This window comes from Ciconia boyciana, chromosome 6, assembly GCF_034638445.1.
Source record: "Ciconia boyciana chromosome 6, ASM3463844v1, whole genome shotgun sequence".
Lineage (NCBI taxonomy): Eukaryota > Metazoa > Chordata > Aves > Ciconiiformes > Ciconiidae > Ciconia > Ciconia boyciana.
This window is the reverse complement of record NC_132939.1, coordinates 1560965-1583755: the sequence shown is the minus strand read 5'-3', so window position 1 is coordinate 1583755 and position 22791 is coordinate 1560965. Positions and strand designations below refer to the sequence as shown.

General features: G+C 63.2%; 2 protein-coding genes across 2 annotated transcripts in view; one reads left to right on the top strand and one right to left on the bottom strand.

The window, feature by feature from the left end:
* Nucleotides 1-243: 243 nt before the first annotated feature.
* On the bottom strand, nucleotides 244-10274 carry PLEKHG3 (pleckstrin homology and RhoGEF domain containing G3). The gene is made up of 17 exons (XM_072866000.1): nucleotides 10206-10274; nucleotides 6657-6976; nucleotides 6461-6561; nucleotides 6287-6356; nucleotides 6150-6196; nucleotides 5922-6072; nucleotides 5094-5228; nucleotides 4821-5003; nucleotides 4641-4733; nucleotides 4477-4563; nucleotides 4325-4358; nucleotides 4132-4239; nucleotides 3915-3989; nucleotides 3729-3767; nucleotides 3597-3604; nucleotides 3294-3488; nucleotides 244-2802 (listed from the first exon to the last, which is right to left on the bottom strand). Exons 2-17 carry the CDS (start codon nucleotides 6936-6938, stop codon nucleotides 1168-1170), a joined length of 3243 nt encoding a protein of 1080 aa, XP_072722101.1. The 5' UTR covers nucleotides 6939-6976; nucleotides 10206-10274; the 3' UTR covers nucleotides 244-1167.
* A 1918-nt stretch (nucleotides 10275-12192) lies between these two features.
* NUP160 (nucleoporin 160) overlaps nucleotides 12193-22791 on the top strand; it is a 29409-nt gene continuing 18810 nt past the window's right edge. Inside the window, exons 1-12 of the mRNA XM_072865921.1 lie at nucleotides 12193-12424; nucleotides 12626-12836; nucleotides 15448-15670; nucleotides 15912-15990; nucleotides 16832-16946; nucleotides 17735-17893; nucleotides 18906-18983; nucleotides 19208-19305; nucleotides 20146-20230; nucleotides 20699-20767; nucleotides 21514-21597; nucleotides 22509-22679. Coding sequence (XP_072722022.1) covers nucleotides 12222-12424; nucleotides 12626-12836; nucleotides 15448-15670; nucleotides 15912-15990; nucleotides 16832-16946; nucleotides 17735-17893; nucleotides 18906-18983; nucleotides 19208-19305; nucleotides 20146-20230; nucleotides 20699-20767; nucleotides 21514-21597; nucleotides 22509-22679 — 1575 coding nt within the window. The 5' untranslated portion in view covers nucleotides 12193-12221. The remainder of the gene's footprint in view (nucleotides 12425-12625; nucleotides 12837-15447; nucleotides 15671-15911; nucleotides 15991-16831; nucleotides 16947-17734; nucleotides 17894-18905; nucleotides 18984-19207; nucleotides 19306-20145; nucleotides 20231-20698; nucleotides 20768-21513; nucleotides 21598-22508; nucleotides 22680-22791) is intronic.

The window sequence follows — 22791 nt, the reverse complement described above, 5'->3', positions numbered from 1 at the left end:
GCACAGGGGTGTGCAGCAGCCCCGTGCCCACACGCGTGTCCCCGCACGCACACGTGTGCACACGCGTGTCCCTGCATGCAGGTGCACCCACCCCTCCGTGCGCACGGCCACGGGTGTGCATGCCCCCCCCCCAACGCGTGCATGCCCCCAGCACCCACACAGGGGGCTGCCGTGGGTGCCCCCCCCATCCCCAAAGCCATAACCCCCCCCCCCCGAGCACATGGGTGCCAAGGGCGCAGCCCTGGCCCCCGTGGCCACCAACCAAAGAGCGTCGGCCCATGGGTGCGCGGGCACGGGGGGCACCGCTCGCCACCACCCCTCTCCCGCACCCACCACCCCGGGGCCCTGCTGGGGTGGGGGGACCCCCCTGCACCCCCTGGCCGAGCCAAGCTGCCCCGGGGAGGGGGGGGGGGTGACGAGAGAGGAACTTTTGGTTCGGTTTGGGTTGTTTTTTTTTTTTCTAATAAAGATGTGAAAGCGAGCTGGGCACGGTGCTGGGTGCCGGGGGGGCATTGGGTGCCCCTGCGGGCTGGGGGGGCCGTGGGGTGCCCCTGCTCCTGGGCAGGTTGCAGGTTCATGGGGTGCCCCTTCTCCTGTGGGCTGGGGGGCCGTGGGGTGCCCTTCTCCTGGGGAGGTTGAGGGTCCCCAGGGTGCCCCTTCTCCCAGGTGACCTGGGGGTCCATGGGGTGCCCCTTCGTCCAGGTAAGCTGGAGGTCCCCAGGGTGCTCCTTCTCCTGGGTGAGCTGGGGGTCCATGGGGTGCCCCTGCTCCCCAGGTAGGCTGGAGGTCCATGGGGTGCCTCTTCTGGGCAGGTTGGGTGTCCCCAGGGTGCTCCTTCTCCCAGGCAACCTGGGGGTCCGTGGGGTGCTCCTTCTCCTGGGCAGGCTGGGCTTCCATGGGGTGCCCCTTCTTCTGGACAAGTTGGGGGTCCACGGGGTGCCCCTTCTCCTGGACAAGATGGGGGTCCATGGGGTGCCCCTTCTCCTGGACAAGTTGGGGGTCCACAGGGTGCTCCTTCTCCTGGGTGAGCTGGGCCTCCATGGGGTGCCCCCTCTCCTGAACAAGTTGGAGGTCCGTGCAGTGCCCCTTCTCCCGGGCAGGCTGGGGATCCACGGGGTGCTCCTTCCCCTTGGGGTCCACGGGACACCCCTTCTCCCCATCGCCCACCTAGCTGGTGGCATTGAGGGTCTGAAATTTCTGCCGCAGGTCCCTGACGAGGCCGTGGCGAGGGGGCTCGGACGGCTCGGGGGCGTCGGGGGGCTCGGGGCAGCGTTGCCGGTACTCCTCGGAAGCCTGGTAGGCTTTGCAGCGCTCCACCACTGCCTTCAAGCAGATCTTCTCCCGGGTGGTGGGCGAGCGGATCTGCACGTAGGCGGGGGGCTCGGCGGGGGCCGGCAGCCGCTCCAGCACCAGCACCTGCTGCCCGGGGCCCAGGGGCGCCTCCGCCGCCACCCACAGCACCCCATCGCTGCCGTGCCGTGCCGGAACCGGCGCAGGGGTGCTGGGCCCCCCACCCGCCTCGGCGCTCCGGCTCCTGCCGCTGCCCCGCTCCTTCTCGGCCGGCCGGCCGCCCCGGCACGGCCCTTCAGGCGCCGAGCGGCTGCGGCTCACCGGCGCGGGCCGTGGGGTGCCGAAACGGGCGCGAAGCTCCCGCACGTCGGGCCAGGCGAAGGGCTCAGCACCGGCAGGGCTCAGGGGGCTGCGGGGGGCACCCGGGGAGGGCAACGCTGCCGGCCCCCCGCCCCGCGGCACAGCCACCGAGGGGGTGCCGGCACAAGGGGTCCCCTCCTCTCGCGGCGCTGGGGTGCACCGGGCAGCAGCGCGGCGGCTCTTGATGCGGAGGCTGTACTGCCGCGCCAGCTGGTACACCTTGGTGCCGGGGTGCGGGGGGGTCAGCAGCAGCTGCGGCGGTGGCCCGGCCGGCGGCCCCTCGCCCACGGCACCCAAGTCGTCCTCCTCCAGGATGAGCAGCGGTTCGGGGGGCTGCAGCCCGTTCTCCCGGCACGGCTCCTCCGGTGACGCCTCGGGCCTCGCCGGTGCCGGCTGGGCGGGGGGCTCGGGGCTCGCCAGGGGCCGGGGGAGGGCGTTGAGGCGGGAGACGGAGCTTCGCACCAGCCCCTTGGGGATGAAGGAGAGGCTCTCACGGCGGCGGACGCTGAAGCCGGCGTCCTGGTGCTCGGCGTGGCCGTAGTAGCTCTTGATCTTGTCGAGGAGCAGCCGGTCCCGGCTGGAGAGCAGCGACTCCCTGCGGGCTCCGGCAAGGGGCTCGGGCGAGGGGACGGTGCTGCAGGACCCCCCGGGCTCCCCGGCCTCGAGCGGGGGGCCACCGTCCAGGCTGAGGGCGCTGCCGCTGCAGCTGGCCGGCCGCCCCGCCGGCCCCTCCAGCGCCAGGCTGCTGCGGCGGGAGAAGCTGCCGCCGCCGCCGAAGCGCTTGGCGATGACGCTGGCCTGGTCCAGCACCGAGGGCGGCAGGATGCTGCTGGCGGCTCCTTCTTCTTCCTCCTCCTCCTCCTCCTCTTCGCTACTCAGCCCCTGCAAATCCTCCGCAGCACGCTCCGGCTCCCCCTCCCTGCCGGGCAGCGCCGGTGCCGGGGTCCCCGCTGCGGGCAGGGCTTTGGGTGCCCCTGGCCCCTCGGGGTGCTCCACGGCGCTGCCGGCCTGCGGAGGGGTGGGCGGGTGGGTGCTGGGTCCCCCGGGACCCCCGGGCAGGGGCTGCAGGGCCGCACTGACCTTCTCGCAGCTCCCTGGCCCCCAGCTGCTCGGCCGCTTGGGTCCCTCTGGTGCCGGCGGGTGCCCCCCAGCCTGGGCGAGAGCAAACGTGGGGTGTCATGGGCGGGGGGGACCACCCCAGCTGCTCCGAGCAGGACGGCTGCTGAAGGCGAGTCCTGGCCGAGCCACGGCTGCAGATCCCGCAGCGGCCCCGGGAGCAACATGAGGTGCCCTGGGAGTGATGTGGGGTGCTCTGGGAGCAACATGGGGTGCCCCAGGAGTGATGTGGGGTGCCCCGGTAGCAATGCCAGGTGCTCTAGAGGTGATGTGGGGTGCCCCAGGAGCAACATGGGGTGCCCTGGGAGTGATGTGGGGTGCCCTGGTAGCAATGCAGGGTGCTCTGAAAGTGATGCGGGGTGCCCTGGGAGCAACATGGGGTGCCCCACAAGTAACACGGGGTGCCCTGGTAGTGATGCAGGGTGCCCTGGGAGCAACATGGGGTGCCCCAGGAGTGATGTGGGGTGCCCTGGGTAGCAGGGCACAGTGAGAGCCCCCCGTGGGGGTTAGGGGGCTGGAGCGGGTACCTGCTCCTCCTGGGGCTCCGCCGGCAGGTCCCCGGCCCCGGGCAGCTCCTCCTGGTAGCCCTTGCCCAAAGCTTCCTCCTCCTCTTCCTCCTCCTCCTCCTCTTCCTCCTCCACCACGCCCTCAGCCGCCGCCCAGGCTCTGGGGTGCTGGGGGTGCTCCCCCGCCTCCAGGAGAGCCCCGTCGCTGCCGGCGTGCTACTCGGGGGCGAGCGCTGGGCTCAGGGCCCCGTGCCCCCCTGGCAAGCGGAGTGCCAGGGCTGGGGGGCACCGGGCACCCCAACCCACCCTGCGCCCCGGCCTTACCTTGAGCCCTGCCAGCCGGGAGAGAGAAACATGGAGGTTAGTGGGGGCAGCACCCAAAATTCCTCCCCCCCCCCGCCAGCCCCTGGCCCCCCTCTGCCCGCCCCACCGGTGCCAGCGGCCGTGCCGGCTCACCTTGCTCGCCCAGCTGCCGCAGGATCTGCTTGGCGGGCTCTGCGGGGAGAAGCCGGGCATCCAAATCGGGCAACGGTGGCATCGTCCCCGTGTCCCCCAGCCCGTCCCCAGCCCCATCAGCGTCCCCAGCCCGGCACCCAGCCCCCTGCCCCAGCTGGGGTCCCCAGTCCCCGCTGGCGTCCGCACCCGACTGCCTGCGCCCCGTGTGCCCGTGCAGCTGGTCTGGCAGCGTCTCCGCACGGTCCCAGTGCTGGAAGGGCTCTGCGGGGACAGGGACACCCGTCAGCACTGGCACCCGGTGCCCGCCGTCCCCGCGGGCATCAGCGCAACCCGGCGGTGGCTTCGCCCAGGGGAAGGGATGGCGGCGACGGCGGTGGGGATGCCGGGGATACACGGCTCTCACCGGATTGCCGGCGGCCCTGGCGCAGCTCAGCGGCGGCGTCACCCAGGGGCTGGCAGGACCAGCTCTTCTTCAGGCGCTCGGGGCTGCAGCGGGGCAGGCGCGGGGGGTCTGCGGGCAGAGGGGGTGACGCTGGGGGACGGGGGGCACACGCGAGGGCAGGGAGGGGGGACCGTGGGGCGCTGGCGGCACTCACAGAACAAGTCCATCTCCAGGATGGCTTCCTTAGCCTGGGGCCGGGAAAAGATGGGGAGAGACGGGGGGTGAAGCCTGGGTGCAGCCACCCTCGCCTCGCCGTGGTGGGGGGACCCCGGTGCCACCGCGGTGCCCGTCCTGCTCTGCCCTCACCTTCTGGGGGACGATGGCGTGGTGGTTCTCCAGGATCAGCCGCTTGATGTGGTGGGTCCACACACGCTTCTCCTCCACGCTCTTGGCCTGCGGGGGGGGACAGGGAGGGCGGTGGGACCGGGCAGGGGGGTTCTTAGGGTGCCCCCCACCCCGTGCCCCCCTACCTGCAGGCTGTGCTGCTGCTTGCCGTGCTTGTAGTGAGCCAGGCTGAAGCAGAGCGAGTCCCGCGTGCTCTCGATCAGCATCAGCGAGGAGCACTGCGGGGAGAGGCCGTCAGCCCCCCAGGCACCCCCCAAACCCGGCACCCCCAGCCCACACCCACCCCCCCCATGCCCGGCACCCACCGGGATGTGGCTCTTGTAGACGTAGTGGTCGCCGCGGCGCTTGGTGATGAGGAGGGTCTTGTCGAAGAGGAAGACGGCGCGCTCGTGGCGCACCCGCTGCACCCGGAAGGTGCCCTCCAGCACCAGCTCCCCGTAGCTGGTCAGGTCCGGCCCCTTCCAGCCCAGCAGCAGCGACTGGATCTCCTGCGCGGGTCCCCGGGGACGGGTGCGTCAGGCCACCCGCCGCCACGGCGGTGCCCGCCCAGTGCCACCCTCCGTGCCGCCGGCGCCCACCTGCTGGCGGATGGCGTGCTCGTGCTTGCGCTTCATGTCGTTGATGTACCAGGCGACGCAGGTCATGGTGTCGATGGCCTCCAGCACCACCTCGTAGTCGTCCCCCGACTTGTGCTCAAAGTGCTTGGCGATCTCCTGCCGGCAAAGGACGCGGTGTCGGGGCAGCGCCAACGGGGCTGCGGTGCCCGGTGCCGGGGGTTTGGCATGCCGGGGGTCCGGGCCGTGCCAGGTGCCTGCGCTACGCTGGGTGCGGGTACTGTGCCGGGGCGATGTGCCACGCCGGGTGCCCGTGCCATGCCGGGGAACCAGGCTGCGCCAGGGAGGTGTGCCACGCTGGGTGCCTGCGCCATGCCATGCCCCAAACTGTGCCAAGTGCCTGTGCCGTGCCGTGCCGTGAGCTCACACCGTTCCGGGTGCCTGGACTACGCTGGGTGCCCACGCAATGGCAGGGGACCGGGACGTGCCAGGGAGATGTGCCGCGCCGGGTGCCCGTGCCACGCCGTCCCCCAGCCTGCGCCGAGTGCCTGCGCCGTGCCATGAGCTCGCACCACGCTGGGTGCCCAGGCTGTGCCAGAGAAATGTGCCATGCCAGGCGCCCAGGCTGCGCCGTGCTGGCGACCCGTGCCGTGCCAGGAAATGTGCCGTGCCGGGTGCCCAGGCTGTGCCGGGAGCCTGTGCCACATCAGCTGCCTGAACCGTGCAGGCACTCACGCTCTGCCACGTCCCCATGCCACGCCAGGCACGCAGACCGTGCTGGGTGCCAGCACCCTGCCGGGCGCCCACGCCGTGCCATGCCGCAGGCCCACGCCGCGCCGGGCGCCGGCTCACCTGGAGCAGCAAGTGGTACTTGAGGATCCTCTGGACGGGCTTGAGCAGGTAGGCACCGAGGGGCAGCGTGTGCCGCAGCCGCTCCTGGCACTCGCGGAGGAACCGAGCCTGTGGCTTGCTCCTCATGCACTCGGCCAGCGCTGCCACCGAGCTGCGGGCAGGGAGAGGGCTCAGCCCCCTGCCTGCCCCCCTGCCCGCCCCGCTGCCCGCCCGCACGCCCCCGCTCACCTGGGGTAGTTGTTGCAGTACTGGGTGTAGATGGCGAACTCCTGGCTCTGCGGGCAAGGGGAGCGCGGTGAGAGCCCGGCACGGCTCTGTGTCCCCCCCGGTGCCCACCGCGTCCCCCCCGCCATGCCCGCCCTTACCCGGGTGACGAAGCAGACGGCCACAGCCACGGGGTCGCTGGCGCAGCTCTCCAGGTTTTGCAGCAGGGTGCTAGGGGAGACAGAGGGGACAAGGTGACGGCAGACCCCCCCCAGCCGCGGGACGGACGGGGTGGCACCAGCTGTGCCCCGGCAAGCGGCACCAGGAGCACCCACCTGCTGAGCTCGTAGATGTCCTCGATGTTGCCGAACAGCGCGCTGACCTGCTCCGGCCGCAGCACCGGCTCCTCCGCATCGATGATCTTGCCCAGGTAACCCTGCCGGGCACCCGCGGTTGGCAGCGGTGGCACCGGTACAACCAGCTGGCCCGCCACAAACCCTATCCAAGGGGTGCGTGTCCCCCGGCGCTCACCTCCACGATGCTGCGCAGGTCACGGGCGTAGGTGCGCTCCGACTCCACGATCTCCAGCACCACCCGCCCCAGGTAGTTGGGCTCGGCCCCGGGGCTGCCGAAAGGTGCGAGGGGGTGCCCGCCGCGGGCGGCCGGCCACCCCCCCAGGGAAGCGTTGTTGTTGCTGTTGTGCAGCCCCTCAGCCCATGGCTTGGCCCCGCCGTTGGCCGGGTCCTCCATGGCGTGGCCAGGCTCCGGCACCGGGCTCAGGGTAGGGTGCTGCAGGCAGGCGGGCACCGGCATGTCGGCATCCCCGGGCACCGGTGGGGCACAGGGCAGGTCTGGGGGGGGAGAGCAGTGTGGTTACGGGGGTGCAGACACCCCCCGAGGTCTGGGCAGCCTTTGGGGCCAAGGGGGGGGCTCACACCACCTCATGGTGAAGAACCCCTGGGGTTGACCTGATGGCCAAACCCTCCAGGGGAGGGGATGCCAGCATCCCCCAACCCCAAAAATCCCCGGAGGCGGATCAGTCGAGGCAGGATACGGCCCAACCGGATCCTGGCACAGCTCACCAAGGCCTCCCGCCCATGGAGGTCCTCAAATTTGGGGGTTCACCCCCCCCCTTACCCCAGAGCCAGGCGATGCACCCCAGCAGCCAGGGGCCGTGCTCCCAGAGGAGGCGGCGGCATCCCGGTGGGACCAGCACCTTCGCCGCGCTGAGCCCCCACCATCCGGCACCCTGCGCCGGGGCCATGCGTCACTGCCGCGCCCGCGGGACACCTTTCCGGTGAGCTCAGCACCGGCTCACCCTTCCGGACCACTGGTGCCACCGGCCGCTCCCCTGCGGCACTGGCATCCTCCTGGGCCACCGAAACCGCTCGGTGCCACCGGAACCGCTCGGTGCCACTGAGCTGGTTGGGGCACCCGAAAACCGGCCGCTGGCGGCAAAGCTTGCGGGAGCGGCAAGGGCTTGCTGCCGTGCTTTTTGGCAGAGGGGCGGTTTGCGGCAGGGCACCGAGCACGCTCACCCCGGTGGGCCGGTGGCCCCAGGGACGGTGACCTTCAGCCGGGCCACGTGCCGGCGGTGGGGCCTCCGAGCCCCCCCGGCACTGGGGGTGCCGGCACCGAACCAGTCAGGCCGGTTCCCGCCAGCTCCTCCCCACACCCGCCCTGCCGCATGGCCGCCGTCCCGCTGCTGCCATGGCTTTCCCGCGCAAGCCAGGAGTCCCCCGAAATCCCACTACGGTGCCCCCCCAAAAGGGGCCCAGCCTCACATCCCCAGGCTGTGCCACAGCCTGGCTCCCCAGGTGCCGGCACAGCTGGTTCTGCCGTGGGGCACCCCCTCGGCACTCCGTCTCTGGGCGATTTGGGGAGCAGCCCCCCCTAACCCATAAATCCTTCAGCCTCGACCCATGCCCCACGGCCACCTCGGCCGGGGGGGACCCAGCCCCATGGACACCCCATACCGGCAGGGACGCCGGGGCCAGGAGACCCTGAGCACCCACCCCCGGCAGGATCCGACCCCCAACCCCACCCATGACCACGTCCCTGCCGGGGGACAAGAGGGGACGCCCGGGTGGCACCGGGGGGGCAGACAGGGGCACAGCTCGACCCCTGCCCGGCACAGGGGGACGGTGCCCCGGTGCCCGCGGGGGGTTCCCCACGTGATGCCCGACCAGGGATTTGCGGCCACCGCGGCTCGTCCCCGAAGGCCGCCCCCGGCCACCGTAATCCGCTCAGCGCGCCGGGATTAGGGCGCCAGCCTCACGTCACGGGGACCGCGGCCGCTCGCCTCGGCCCCCCGGCCACCATGGAGGGGTTTATCCTCTTACCCCCCTGGCACTGCCGTGGTGGGCAAACGGCCGGCCAGAGCCCCCGGGCTCCCGCCTGCCACCTCCCCCAGGTGGGGATTAGCCCCGACCTTCACCGCCGGCAGGACGGGCTGCCCCCCCCAACCCTCCTGAGTTGGCGGCTGCGGGGGGCCCTGGGCACCCCCAGCCCCGCCTTGGGGACCAGAACAGGCCCCCAGGCTGCTGAGCTGGATGCGGCCCCCGGGTGCTGCCGGCAGCACAGGCAAGTACGCCGGGGGGCTGCCGGCCAGCTCCGGCATGGTCCCCAAAAGTCCCCAGCATGGGGAAACTGAGGCAAGGGCCGAGCTACCGGTGCCAGCACGAGGGAGGTGGGATTTTCTCCCCACCGCGGGATCGCCAGCCCCATTGCACGTTCCTGTGCCGGACACTGGGAGCGAGGCACGGCCCACAATGCTTTCCCAGGGCCCCAGCACGGCACGGCACGGCACGGCACGCCGGGAGAGGAGAAGGCGGGCAGGCTGGGGGTGCCGGGTCGGGCAGCCGGCCGAGCAGGGCTGGAGGAGGGCCAGCCCGGTGGAGCCATATAAGGGAAAGCGGTTCACCATTTCCAGGCTTTTTCCAGGATCCCAGCGGCCCTGGGAGCAGGGAAGGTCCCTGCCGGCTCCAGCCCAGCTGCCACAGCTCGGCACGGCCGCGGCCATCGCTCCCGGCCCCGGCTGGCACCGCTGGTGCCCAGCGGGCAACAAGCTGGGTGCTGGCACCCCTGCCCACAGCATCGCGGTGCCGCAGGCGGTCCGTCACGACAGGGGTCCCCGCACCATCGCGGCCACGATGCCGTGCCCGGGCAGGACCGGAGCCCGCACCGGTGGTGCCGCACTCCCAGGACACGGCGGCATCGACCCCACGGGGCTGCCAAAAGCCTCTTAGTGCTTGGCACCCGTGGCGTCCCGCATGGCCGGCAGCCACCTAATCCCACCGGAGGGGTGCAGGGCACCCCCACCCCACACGCCGCTGGGGGTCCCGGTGCGGTACTGCTGTCCCAGCCCCCCGACACACAGCCGGGGGTCACCCCACATGCCGCAGCCTCTGTCCCGCACCCCGGCCTGCGCCCGGGGTCCCCCCCAGCCCCATGGCTGCCTGTCCCAGGCGTCTCCCAGCACCTCCAGGACCCGCGGTCCCCTGCCGTCCCCTGGGACCTACGGCCCTGCCCCACAGCTCACCGGGACCCTCCATCCCCACGCTCCCTCCAGCACCCACGGCTCCTGCCCCACCGGGACCTACGGCCCTGGGCACCCCGGGCCCCACCGCTCCCGCCCCATGGGGACCCACAGCTCCTGCCCCACCGAGACACACGGCGCTGGCCCCACCGGCACCCGCAGTGCTGGGCACCCCGGGCCCCACAGCTCCCTGTCCCACCGGCACCCACAGCACGGGGCACTCTGGGGGTCCCACAGCTCCCTGTCCCACTGAGACCCACGGCTCCCGCCCCACCGGGATGCAATGGCTCCCACCCTACCGGCACCCACGGCGCCGGCCACCCCCGGGACCCACGGCGCCTGCTCCACGGGACCCACGGCTCCCACCCCACGGTGCCGGGCACCCCCGGGACCCACAGCTACCGCCCCACCGGCACCCACGGCTCCTAACTCCACCGGGACCGACATCTCCCGCCCCGCGGGGACCCGCCGCCGCCGCCGCCGCCGCCGCCGCCGCGCCCCGGTCCCGCCGCCCCCGGTCCCGCCGCCCCCGCCGGCCTCACCCTTCGCCGCCGCCGCCGCCGCCCCGGCCCGGCCGTGCCCGCAGGAAGCGGCGGGAGAGCCCCGGGGGCGGGGACTGCGGCCGCCCCGCCCGGGCCGCCCCGGGCCGCTCCGGCATCGCCCCGGCCCCCGCCCGCTCCCGGACACGGTCCCGGAGCCGGTCCCGGAGCCGGTCCCGCAACGCGCCCGGGCACGGTCCCGGTACGGTCCCGGCACTGCCCCGGGGTGCAGCGAGGCACGGCGTGGGGGGAGCCCGCACCCACCGGGGCACCCCGTGGGGTCCCTGCCCGAGGGGACGTGGGCACCCTGCGGGGTCCCTGCCCCAGCCACGGGCACCCCCAGGGCCCTGCCCGAGGGAAAACGGGCACCCCGTGGGGTCCCAGCCCCAGCCACGGGCACCCCGTGGGGTCCCTGCCCGAGGGGACATGGGCACCCCGTGGGGTCCCTGCCCCGTGGGGTCCCTGCCCCGTGGGGCCCTACCAAGCGGGCAGAGCCCCAGGGTGCTACTAGCCACGGGGCCGCCACCGCCACGGGGCAGATGTGGGGCACCACGAGCGAGACCCCCCCGCAGGGCAGGGGCGGCGTGGGTGCCCACGGGCAGGGGGGCGCACCCAGCGTCCCCTCCATCCCCACGTCAGCCCCTTCCCTCGCCCGCGCCCGGCTCGGCCCCGGCACGGCATTGCCTCCCCACCGCGTCTGCCACGACGCGTGAGCCCCGAAAGCCGGCTGGCACCGGCTCCCCACGGGTCCCACGGCAGCCCGGGGTGCTTCGAGCCCCCCAAATAAAGCAGAGGGGCAGCCGGAGCCCTCGGCCCACGCGCCGGCACCCCGGCACCCACGGCACCTGCCACCGCCAGAATAGGCCCATTCTGCAGGCGGGCGGCCGGGCGCCTTGTGCCGCCGGCGCCAGGCTCCGGCTCAAAGGCAGGATTGTTCGGGGCCGGCTGCCCCCGGTGCGGCGTGCCCGGCCAGGCCCGCGGCACCGACGCCGCACGGCGTCACGGGGGGAGCGTACGGCACCACCGGGACAGCGGGGCTGAGGGGTCCCCGCCGGCCTCGCCGGCATGCCGACACGTGCTCCGCCAGCGGCCCGGCCTCGGCGTGCCTGGCACGTGCCGCACCGGCCCCGGGGCACGGCCGGGCAGGCGGCCGCCGGCTCCTTCACCGGGCCGAGGCGTGGGGAGCCGGCGGGTGCCGGAGGCTGGCACGGCGGGCACCGGCAGCGCGGTGCCCGGGCGGGCGTGGGAAGGCGGCGCGTCCGGCTGCGGCTGCCGGCAGCAGCACCCGGCGGGCCCCGGGGAGGTGGGTGCTGCCTGGGGGGGGCACGGGGCTGCTCCGGCCCCCCTGACCCAGACCCCGTCCCGTGCCCCGTGGCCCTGCCCCTCTCCCACCCCTCTCCCCATAGACCCTCCCCAAACCCCCTCCCTGTCCCCTCTCCCCAGACCCCTCTTCCAAGACCCTCTCCCCATATCCCCCCCGACCCTCTCCCCAACCCCTCCTCTTCCCATAACCCCTCCCTTCCCCCCTCCCCAGACCCCTCTTCCAAGACCCTCTCCCCAGACCCTCCCTCCCCAGACCCTCTCCCCACACCCCTCCCTAGACGCTTCTTCCAAGACCCTCTCCCCAGACACCCCTCTCCCCATAACCCCTCCCCTTCCCCTCTCCCCAGACCCCCCTCCCCAGACCCCTCTTCCCATACCCCCCTGACCCTCTCCCCAAACCCCTCCTCTCCCCAGACCCCCTCCCCATATCCCTCCCCAGACCCTCTCCCCAAACCCTCCTCCCCAGACCCCTCTCCCCACATCCCCTCCCCCTCCCCAGACCCCTCCCCTCTCCCCCTCTCCCCTCCCCTCTCCCCCCTCCCCTCTCCCCCATCTTGTCTCCCCGCCCGTCCACCAGGGGCGCCGCCACACTCCCCAGCCCCGCCCCTCCCCGTCACCCCCGCCCCTCCCCGTCACCCCCCGCGCCTCCCTTCCCGTGATGCCCCGCGCGGGCGAGGCGGGAAGGCGGGCGGCAAGATGGCGGCGGGGTTGGCGGAGCGGAGCTGCCTGGAGCTGAGCGCGGCGGCTCGGGGCCCCCCGCGACGGCTTCGGGAGGTGGTTTTTAGCCCACCGGGGACGGCTCCGCTCCCCGCCGGTCGCTACGGGGACAGCGCGGGTGGTTTCTGCTACCAGGAGAGCGCGCAGCTCGCCGCCGCCACCAGGAATCGCTTCGTGCGATGGTGAGTGCGGGCCCGAGGGCAGGCCCAGCCGCGGAGGGGGCCGGGGCTTGCCCCGGCCCCCTCCGCGGCTGAGCCTGCCCCCGGGCCCTGTTGATCCTCCCCCTGCTTGTCCCGGCTTCACCCCCGCACTGCTCGGGCCCGCCTCTCCCCCCCCCGGCCTGCTCCCGCCGTCCTCACACCTTCCCCGGTCTCTTCCCTCAGGACGACATCGGGAGACACGGTGGAGCTGGTGGAGGAGTCTCTCGACGTCAGCCTGCTGAACAACGCCGTACGCCTCCGCATCCAGGGATGCCCGTTTCTGCCGGGCGGCGTGCACCTCTGCGAGGTGCAGAACCACTTGGTCGTCCTCCTGATCACCGGGCAGACGGTGCATCGCCTGCTCCTGCCTCATCCTGCCCGCATGTACCGCAGCGTGAGTACCGGGCTGGCCTGCTCCCTGCCTGTGGCAGCCGCCTGCCTCAGTCCTCCCCATCAGGAGCCCTCAGCAAAGCCGCTAAATCCATTGTAAAATAGCAAAGGCTTTGGCGTGCTTCTCAGCATGGGCACAAAGTGCTGCTTCCCACCTGTACAGCTTTTGGCCGTGACAGAGTTAGTTAATTTTGGCCGTGACAGAGTTAATTTTCCTCATAGTAGCTTATGTGGTGCTGTGTTTTGGATTTGTGACCTAAGCAGTGTTGAGAACGCACTAATAATTTAGCTTTTGCTGAGCAGCGTTTGCGCAGCCTCAAGGCCGCCTCTGTTTCTCATTCTGCCGCCCCCCCCCCCCCGTGAATAGATTTGGGGGAGTGCAGTGGTTTGAGAGGGGACACAAGCGGGCAGATGACCCAGACTAACCAAAGGGATGTTCCTTGCCATATAACATCGTGCTCAGCAATAAGAGGGAAAAGAGAATTTGGAGCAGATTAGCAATTTCTTGCTCAGGCACTGGCTGGGTGTTGGTCTATCCAGCCTTTGTGTCCCTTGTTTTGTTTTCTTCTCTCTTTTTCTGCTTGACCTTCACTTATTAAGCAATTATTTTATTTTTTATCTTGACCCCCAAGTTTTCTCGCTTTTATTCTTCCTTTCCTCTTCCCCCATCCTGCTTCGGGGGGAGAATGAGCGTGTGGCTGTGTGCTGCTTTGTTGCCCAGCGGGATTAACCCCCAACACCGCCCTGTCACGGGGCTTCACACAAACCCTGCCACCACCATCGTGCCCGTGTTTCGTGGGCTGGCTGTGGAAATGCTGGAGGTGAGCTGCTGATGGGTATGAAGCTCGGCTTTTCCTGAGCCCTTTCCCGTTGGGCTGGATTTTTTTTCCCTGCCGAGCAGACCGTGTACTGATTTTGGCTGGGACGGAGTTGGTTTTCTTCGCAGCAGCTCGCATGGTGCTGTGTGGTGGATTTGTGACCGAAGCAGAGCTGGGGACACACCGCTGCTTGAGCTGTCCCTGAGCAGTGCGTGCACAGCATCGGGGGCTTCTCCGTTTCTCACTCTGCCCCCCAAATGGGCTGGCTGTGGTGGGCAGGAGGCTGGGAGGGGACATATCCAGGACAGAGAGGGGACAGTCCCTGTGCTGTGACACCGTGTTCAGCGACACGGAGGGAAGGGAATCGGGGCAGGCGACCATTGCTCGGCGCCTGGCTGGGCATCAGGCTGCTTGGAGGAGGTGGTGAGGGATTGCCTTGGCATCACTTGGTTTGGGTTTATTTTATTCTTCTTCCTCTTTCCTTCGCTTATTATTGAATATTCCTTCGATTGTTATCTTTACCTCAACCCACGAGTTTTTGCTGCTCTTATTCTCCCCCACCCCGCTGGGGCGCACGGCAGGGAGCAGTTACCTGCCAGCTGGGTCAGTCCACCACGACCGATCCGTTTCATAGCTCTGCAGTGGGGATTTGTACCCTGGACTGGACCCCTCCGGTATTTCCAGAGGCGCAGAACTGGACCCTGTCAGGCTCTCCTGAGTTTTGTGGGAACCTCTGTGCTTTAGTTTCTTACTTTTAGTTTCTTTAGTGCTTTTAGTTTCTAACTTGAAAAGTCCAAACTTTTCAAGTTAAATTGCTTTATAGATGTTATCAACTGGTGAACTCCAAGTCCTCTGATTCTTGGCCAGATGCAGCAGGCGTGTTCATCAGTGTGGAGCAGTTCTCTATGTGGAAGTGAAAACTGCTGGGGAAGAGGGTTGGGTAGGAGAAGCAAGCTGGAAACCTCTCGCTTTGGAACTGAACGTACTCAGACCGCATGCAGGGGAGGCAGAGGCTGTAATCAGACTTACAGCGTTAGCCCCAAAGCTGAGGGTGCTTCACATTTCTGAATAGGGCTCCGATTTTGATGAAAGTTGTTGACTGACATAACCTGAAATGAGGCTCGGAGGTTGGAGGTGGCTCTGTCAGCGGTCCTGGGGCTCGGCCCTGTGACAGTGGGGACAAAGTATCCTTTGTAGGGCCTGAGTGCTTCAGAGGGAGGCCTGGCTGTGTTTGTAACTTGCCCTCTGTACGCAGCAAGGTATAGAATCTTTTTATTTCATGTGGGAGATTAATCTTATGCAAAATTTACATCGCATTTACCTATTTGCTGTGACTTTCCCTCTCGTGTCTGCTTCTGGTGTGTCTTGTCAGGTCCCTTTCCTCGCTTGGAGAGCTTATCTCTTGCTTGTAGAGTTCCAGGCAGCTTTCCCAAGGGATGATGCTGTGCTATTGCAGAGCTGCTCTTCACGGGGCTCGTTACCAGCCTTTTGCTATGAGCTGTCTCGAAGCAGCTGATGGACTGCAGGACTCCTTTGTGGCTTGTTATAGAGGAAGAGAGCGAGTGAGCTAGAAGATTGCAGGTTTTGAAATCCCTTTCATATCTGCTCGTAAAAAGCAGTGGTCGTGGGTTAACAGTAAGAGAAACAGGAGCGGTAGTGATGAGAGTTCTTACCGGAAAAACCCTTTTTCTCGAGTAGCAGTGTCACAGTTGCCATTCCACAAGTGTCTGGTTGTTTTTTCTGCGCCTTGTGTATATGTGCTCAGGATTTGTACTCTCTGCTGTTTCCCTCTTCCAGGAGCTGATAACAGAGAGCCAAATGCAGTCCGTGTTTACAGATATCGGCAAAATCAACTTCAGAGATCCTTCGAATTACTATGTGATTCCCAGCGTGCCAGGCCTGGCGTCTAATTCTGTCGCCTCAGCAGCGTGGCTTAGCAGCGAGGGGGAGGCTCTCTTCGCTCTGCCCTCTGCTTCGGGAGGGATCTTTGTCCTTAAGCTGCCTCCTCACGATGCGCCTGGTAAGGAGCGGGAACAGGCTGCCTTCTCGCATCCGCCTCTGCAAAACACCGCTCGGTGTGGCATCCCCTCTCCTAGCTTTGAACTTCGCTTGAGTTTGATTTTTGGCGTGTGTCATACAAATTCAGTCCACACGCACAAAAGCTCTTTTACATCATGGCTGTGAAGCCCCTTGCTGGTGGCAGTAAATATCTTGTTAACAAGTACTCAATTTATTTCTTAATATCGCTTTTATTTTGAAAGGAACGGTTTCAGTTGTGGAATTGAAACAGAGCTCCGTGATGCAGCGTTTCCTTACTGGTTGGATGCCAACTGCCATCAGGTTAGTGTCTGGTGACGAATAAGCGGAACTAACTTTGTCTTCTTGATTCCCTCACCTAGAGTTTCTAGCTGAAGTCAAAGGCAGGCAAGTCAGCATCTATAAATACTCGGCCAAAAAAGTTAACTGGGTTACAGGACCCTATCGCAGTGCGGAAGTTGGGACTTGAGGGCTGGATTAGTTCATCTTAATGGGGTCCTGCTGATTCTGTGCGTCTGTGTCTACAAATGCGTTATATCTAGTAATTGGCCTCCAAGGATTTGCGCAGGATATGGCTCGCAGCCAGCGCAGATTAAGGATTACAACAGTTGTATGTTCTTGCCCTTCTTCTGAAAGGTCAGGGTTGTTCCTAACGGGCAGAGGTTACGTGTGGGTCCTACGCACTCTCTGCGTGTGGACTGGGCTCGGTGTTGGATTGTAATCGTTACGGTATCTTAGAGCGCACAACCAAATTCTAGGCCCTCTTACCTGGAAATGGGAGCGAGTCCCCTGACGCCCTGAATGCCTTTGACCATCAGCGATGCATTGCTTGGGGCTGGTCGGATCCTTGCTTCCCTCTGGATCCTTTGCCCGCGTTCTGCAGGCCCTAGGCTTGGGCTGGGGAAGCCAGGGTTGTGCTTTGGCTCTGCCAAAGTGCGTGAAGAACTGGGTGTTACTGGTGCAGTGGGCTCCTCTGCACCTTGGACGCTGACCCACAGAGTCCTGAAAGGCTGCTCTCTCCTCCTGGTCTCACACCGCTGATTTATTTGTTTTTAAAGACCGTGCGATAGAAACCCCGTGCCTTGGATCTATGCGCTAGCCTTGATTTTCTTTCAAGCTGTTGAAATAAACTCTGTATTTTCAGAGGTGACTGTGGCCCATCGGACCTGCCTATCAGCCTCTCTGTTCACTGCCTAGATCACGATGCCTTTCTCTTTGCTCTCTGCCAGGACCATAAACTTCGGATGTGGTCCTATAAGGTGAGCGAGGCCTGCGTTCGGGGGAGTAGCATCTTCCCTCGCTGCTCGGGTGATAGGCTGAGGCTTAAGAAATGAAGGCTTTGAGGGGTTGGTGTAGATTTGATCTGCCGTTAGATTGTCACTGAGTCGACTTCTGCACGCTGGGATTCAGGGCAATTTCTGAAAACTGTTGTGGCGTGTGTTTGTAGCCACGTTTGGAAAGCGGGTGGTGGGTCTTCTCTGCGGCAAAGCCTTGTGCGTAGGGTAAGAGGCAGCATTAGGTTATCTACGAACGTACTGCAGCGTTTAGGAAGGCAGGCAGGAGCCTTTCCGCTTCAAGGGCTGAGGAAGCACACCAGATGGGTTTTCTACTGCTTTAGCGGTAATAAAAGTGTCTTTGTAACATGGCTCCTTGTCAACAAGAAGTTAATAAAAGCCTCTGCTCACTGCATGCCACAAACATCAGTGCCAAAGCTAATCGACGAGTACAACTGCTTTCACGGCTCATCTGCACTGGAATGTGCACGTGCGTTATGCGAGGGAGTGGAAGCTTTATCGTACATGCCTGGGCTTTAAGCCGGTGTGTGTGGTGGGAGAGGGCACAGGTGAGATGGGGAAAGCTAAACAGTGGTTCAGGTACGCGTACGGATGCTTTACTTGCATCCGTACTTGCATTTACTTGCATTTATTTGCATTTAGGGGAAGATCTGGGCAGACTTTAGCCAGAAGGAGAAGGGTGAGGGAGAAGAGCGGTTTCTCAGTCCTGAGTCTTTCCTATGCTACTTTCCTCATACCTTTATTTTGCGTAGGATCAAATGTGCCTGATGGTTGCAGATCTGCTGGAGTTCATGCCGGTCAGCAGGGACCTGCGGCTTGCGGCTGGGACTGGGCACCGACTGCGACTGGCCTTCTCCCAGTCCCTGGGGCTTTACCTCGGCGTGTACATGCACGCGCCCAAGCGAGGGCAGGTATGGAGCGGCGGGGCTTCCTCCCTGTGAATGCCTCTTTCTTGGGCTGCACGGAAAATACGTCGTTCCTCCTTGGATTTGGGTCTGTAAGGCAAGAAAGAGGGAAACATTTCACGTCTCACCCTCTGGAGAGAGCAGGACTTTCTGAATAAACAAACATTTTTATTCTCAAAGCACTGCAAGATGCACGTGCTCTTGCCTTGGGAGTGGAACTCCCTGTGTGACTAAGCTGAGCTGTGAGTCCTAGTTCAGTTGTTCACCTCCTGTTCTGGTAGGATCCTGAAAGCACATATGTGCCGTGGGAAAAGGAAAGGTCCGAAAGGAGCTAAAAGCATGGAAATACTGATAGTATATTTATGTCGGGCTCCTGGGAGCGTGCGGACGCATCACTGTGCGTTGCCAAACATTGACTTCTGTAGAACTTCTGCTTCTTGCGGTGAATAATAAATTTAGCAGGACAGGAATGACGGCACAGAGTAGTCTCATCTGTTGGACAGCTTACCCTTTCCGTTCTCCAGGGGATTCACATATGGAGTAGAAGCGCGTATTGTGATTTCTGCTGTCCCACTAGTGCTCTGCTTGCTTTGGTAGGAACACGCAGAGCTTGGTTTGCAGCAAGTGGCCTGAGGATTCAGGGCTGTTCCGCCTTAATCCCCTTACTTGCCCTCATCGTGTTGTCGCTAGCAGTGCCCAGCAGTGTTGTTTTTACCATTTTTTCTGGTTTAGCCTTCCAAAAGGCAACTAGAAATCCTTCAGGTTCAGGCAGAGATGAGTGTCCTTGCTGGGAAGGCTGAAGTCAGCGATGTCAGTACGCGGCGCAGAGGGTCACCTTGGCAGGGTCTGTGGCTGGCGGTGCGTGGCGTGCTCAGCTCAGCCCTCCTGCCCTCAGCCCTTGGGTCTGGCGACTGTAGCATCAGGCAAGGAGAGGGACCGGAGAGACGAGCTTCCCCGTGACGTGCTGGTTATTGGCTTAGCCATCCCTTAGCAAATGACTTACGAGATGTGTTTGTAGTTCTGTGTCTTCCAGCTGGTGAGCACCGAGAGCAACCGCTACAGCCTTGACCACATATCCTCCCTGTTCTCCTCGCAGGTGAGCGCTGGGGTCCGGCTCCCCCAGAAGGCACGGAGACAAGAGGGAGGGTTGCTTACTGAGAGATCAGAGGCCTGGACTTGGGGATTTAACTGTGAATAAAGAATTCTTTCCAAAACGTGGTTAAATGATAGGAGGGAATGTTTTGCTGTTGTTAACTACACGCTTCTCCCTGCTGTACTTGAATTTCTGATAAGAAGGTAAATACACACTCTCTCTCCTAGGAGACTCTCGTTGACTTTGCCTTAACCTCGGCTGAGATCTGGGCGCTGTGGCACAACGAAGAGAACCAAACCGTTGTGAAATACATCAACTTTGAGCAGTGAGTTTCTGCACTGAATTGCTAGTGTCGATAGCTTTGCGGGGGTAACCGCAGGAGCAGCTCCCAGTTGCTGCTTGTTAAAAGCGCCGATTGAGCTCCTCCACTTTTTTCCTGTCTTGCTTTGCTGGCTGAAGTGTGTGGAGACGTAGTGGTACCCAGTTCTTCCTACTGCGGTGTTTGTGTCACATGCATAACTGTGTCTTCCCGCAGTGCAGATTACATTGATTTTTTTTTTTTTTGGTTTTGCTTCATAATAAAGCTACAGCTCAGCTGGAGGAATGTGAAAAATGTAAAAAGCCGGGTGGCAGGCTTGCTGGGAGTGGAGTCTGCTGTGAGCGTGTCAGAGGGAGGGCTGTCCTTCACCGACAGCTCCTTCAAAACACGACTGGCTGGTCTCTTCCAAGAAGGATGTTTTGAGAGGACCAGTGGCGTGAAAGCATCAGCTCTATCTTCATAAAGCTGAGAGGACAGGCTTGGTGCATAACCAGACCAGGGAGTCAAATTCTGGGTAAAAAATGCTGTGAGTGTGCAGGTTTAGGCAGAAGAATCTACTGGTCAGTCTGAGAGAGAGTTGCTTGGTGAGCACATGTGATGGGGAGAATGTTGATATAAATTAAGGAATCCAACCTGTTCTGTTAGCTCAGGGCTGGGCATGCCGCTGGTAAGCTCTCCCGTCTCTTGTCACTAGCCAAAGCTCCTCTGTTACCAGATCCAAGGGGCCGTGGTTGCTGTAAAGTCTGTGATCGCTGGTGAAAGTGATGGGTTTGGTTCAGCACTCCCAGACGCTCTCTGTTGGAGCATTGCAATGCAAAGCTGATTCTGGTTTTATATTTCTTCCAGAAATGTCGCGGGTCAGTGGAACAAGGTCTTTGTGCAGCCACTGCCTGAAGAGGAAGTGACAGTTCGACACGATCAGGACCCCAGGGTGAGCCGACTGTAAAATAGCAACGAGAAGTAATGAAGCTTCTCTGCCCAGGAGGAGAACATTAAGATAGTTCAAGTGTACAAATTATATAGATACAGCCTTAAAATTGCTCCAAATTAAAGGGGACAAGCCTTAGCCTCTATTACCACAGCATTAAAGCGCTAAGCGTAGTTACAAAACCAGAAGTTGAGGGATGAGGAGAGTTTCAAGTCAGTCAAGAGAGAGCCTTGAGACAAGACGTGAATAAACAAGGTCTGGAGTGTGCGGGAAGCAGTGTCGATCACGGGAGCTGCAAAGGGGTTGGAAGGGGAGAGGTTGGAGCAGGGTGTGGGTGTGAACTGAAGCTGGAAAGAAATACAGATCCAGGGGATGAGCTTGAGGATGGGAGGAAGGACCAGAAGCAGTGTCTTAAATGCTCTCCTCATGACACGTGTGTTTCCTTAACTTGCTGTCTTGTTCTCTTTGCAGGAAACCTACCTGGAGTATCTCTTCATGCCTGGCCGGTTCACAAATGCAGCTATCCAGAAGGCTTTACAGGTTAGTGAGAGGGCGTTTGGTGCTCTCTCTGCTCACCTTCTCCTTCCTGGCTGTTTAGATGCGAGGCAACAGGATTCCTTGCAGGTCTTGGCGGGCATCAGTTTGCATCTGATAGTTTGTAGACCTGTCAGTAGTCGCTGAAGCAAGTCAGCGGCTGTTGTGCCATACTTCAGCCGGTGTGTGCTGACGGCAGGAAGCAGAATGTGGTTTCCAGAAGATGCTTTCCCTTAGGACAGCAGGTTGCTGAGCTTGCTTTTCATTGCCAGCTGCGTTAGCCAGGTGAACAGAAACTCTCAGCCCACTGTAGCTGTGTTTTTGGAATATATCCGCTCAGTTCTGGCTCCTCTAGGACTGTTAAGGGCAGAGCAAGGCAACACACGGTGCTTTTTCAGGAAAAATGGAAAAGCCAAACTTCCGCTACTCTGACCGTTTTGATTCTTTGTGCTGTGACCTGATGGAGGCCTATAGCAAGGTACAGAGAGCTGCTCTGAAGGTGTGCAGCACTTCTTTCCTCACATCCCAGTGTGCTGCCTGCCAGGAGGCATCCTCCATTTCCACAGGAAGAGTGAAGCTGGCTGTACGTCCATGTACCCCACATTTAGCAGCCAGCCGTGTTTTTTAATACTTTCATCCTGCGAAGCACTGGCTGATGCTCTCATGTTTGGTTTACGTCGCTCAACGCTGCTTGAACCTCGGGGAGACAGCTCTCTTGCTTTAAAGTAAAAGCTTACTGTGCTGCTTTTCAGATCTTTTCTCAAGGAACTGAGACACACATGGATCTGACGTGGGATGAGTTAAAAAAAGAGGTTACCTTAGCCGTGGAAAGTGAGGTGAGATATTTTTTTCCCCCCCCCGTGATGTTTTCTTCTTGCATCTGTTGTATGCAGTATTGTGATGGTTCGGTGAAGTTAAATGAGGTGCAAAGTGACCCCAGGCCTTGTTTTGTCCTTTGTCTCTCCAAAGGAGTTATGTGACTTCTTAAAAAAAGTACAAATCTTCATCCTTCCTGCCTGGCTTTTCCATTCCCTCTTCTTTTTTGGAGTCCCTTCTTCTTTCTTGATGTCCTGCTGTCTCTGCTCCTTGGGTGCGCTTTGCATGGAGCGTGCTTTGCTGGTCGCACGTTGCGCGCTGCCCGTTCTCAGCTCCCTGCGCACGGGTGCTGGCCACCACTGCGCAGAGCCGTTGCTCGTAATTTTGGACACCAGAACATAATCTGCTTAGGGGACCTATCTGAAAGATCATCTGGCTGTCCTTTTGGGTCTGAATTTCCCCCATTTTATCCTACTCCTCCAGATTTTACTCTGATATGCCCGAATCTCTAAGCCAGCAGTCCTTCCACCTGCAGCTCATCCTTGAGGCTGCTTAGACTGTTGCTAGAAAGCTCACAAAAAAAGGCGGTTTTGTATTCTCTACAGTCTTTTGTATTCTCTACAACATGATGTTTTTAAAGAGATCTGCAGTGCTGCCCTTTTTCTTGATCTCATTGGTGCTTCTTTATCTAAGGTCGTATAGAAATGGTTCTTGTGGGCTTTGTTCCCCTTGCTGTCTGCTGTGTGATTCACTGCTGTAGGAAAATACTTACATTTTGATGGTGATGTTGTAGGGAAGACAACTGTAACTGGTGTTTATAAGCCTTAACCATGTAAAGGTGTGACGCTGGTCGTGAGAGCCAAGACAGCAGTCTGAACGCTACAATTTTTCTCTCTGGTATTCATCTGAAGTCTTGTTTTGGTCCTGCTAGTTCCAGGGCAGCGTGACAGAATACGAGTGCTCGCCGGAGGAGTTTTGGCAGCTGCAGGTGGAGTTCTGGTCCAAGTTCTATGCCTGCTGCCTTCAGTACCAAGAAGCGCTCTCACGGCCCCTGGCCCTGCACTTGAATCCCTACACCAGCATGGTGTGCCTGCTGAAGAAGGTGAGGCTGAGCAGCGGTGGCTCTTTGGCCGCTGCAGCCGACTGAAGCAGTGATCTCCAGGGAGGAGTTCTTCTGACTGAGGTGTGCGTTTGGGGGGAGCTCAAAGAAGGGC

Excerpts from the sequence above, each read along its gene's own strand:
- PLEKHG3 (XM_072866000.1), bottom strand. The coding sequence starts at position 6,938 with ATGCCGGTGCCCGCCTGCCTGCAGCACCCTACCCTGAGCCCGGTGCCG. Across the intron at positions 6,197-6,286 it reads CCGTCTGCTTCGTCACCCGG|AGCCAGGAGTTCGCCATCTA; the intron begins GTAAGGGCGGGC and ends CCTTGCCCGCAG. Across the intron at positions 5,004-5,093 it reads AGCACGCCATCCGCCAGCAG|GAGATCCAGTCGCTGCTGCT; the intron begins GTGGGCGCCGGC and ends GGACCCGCGCAG.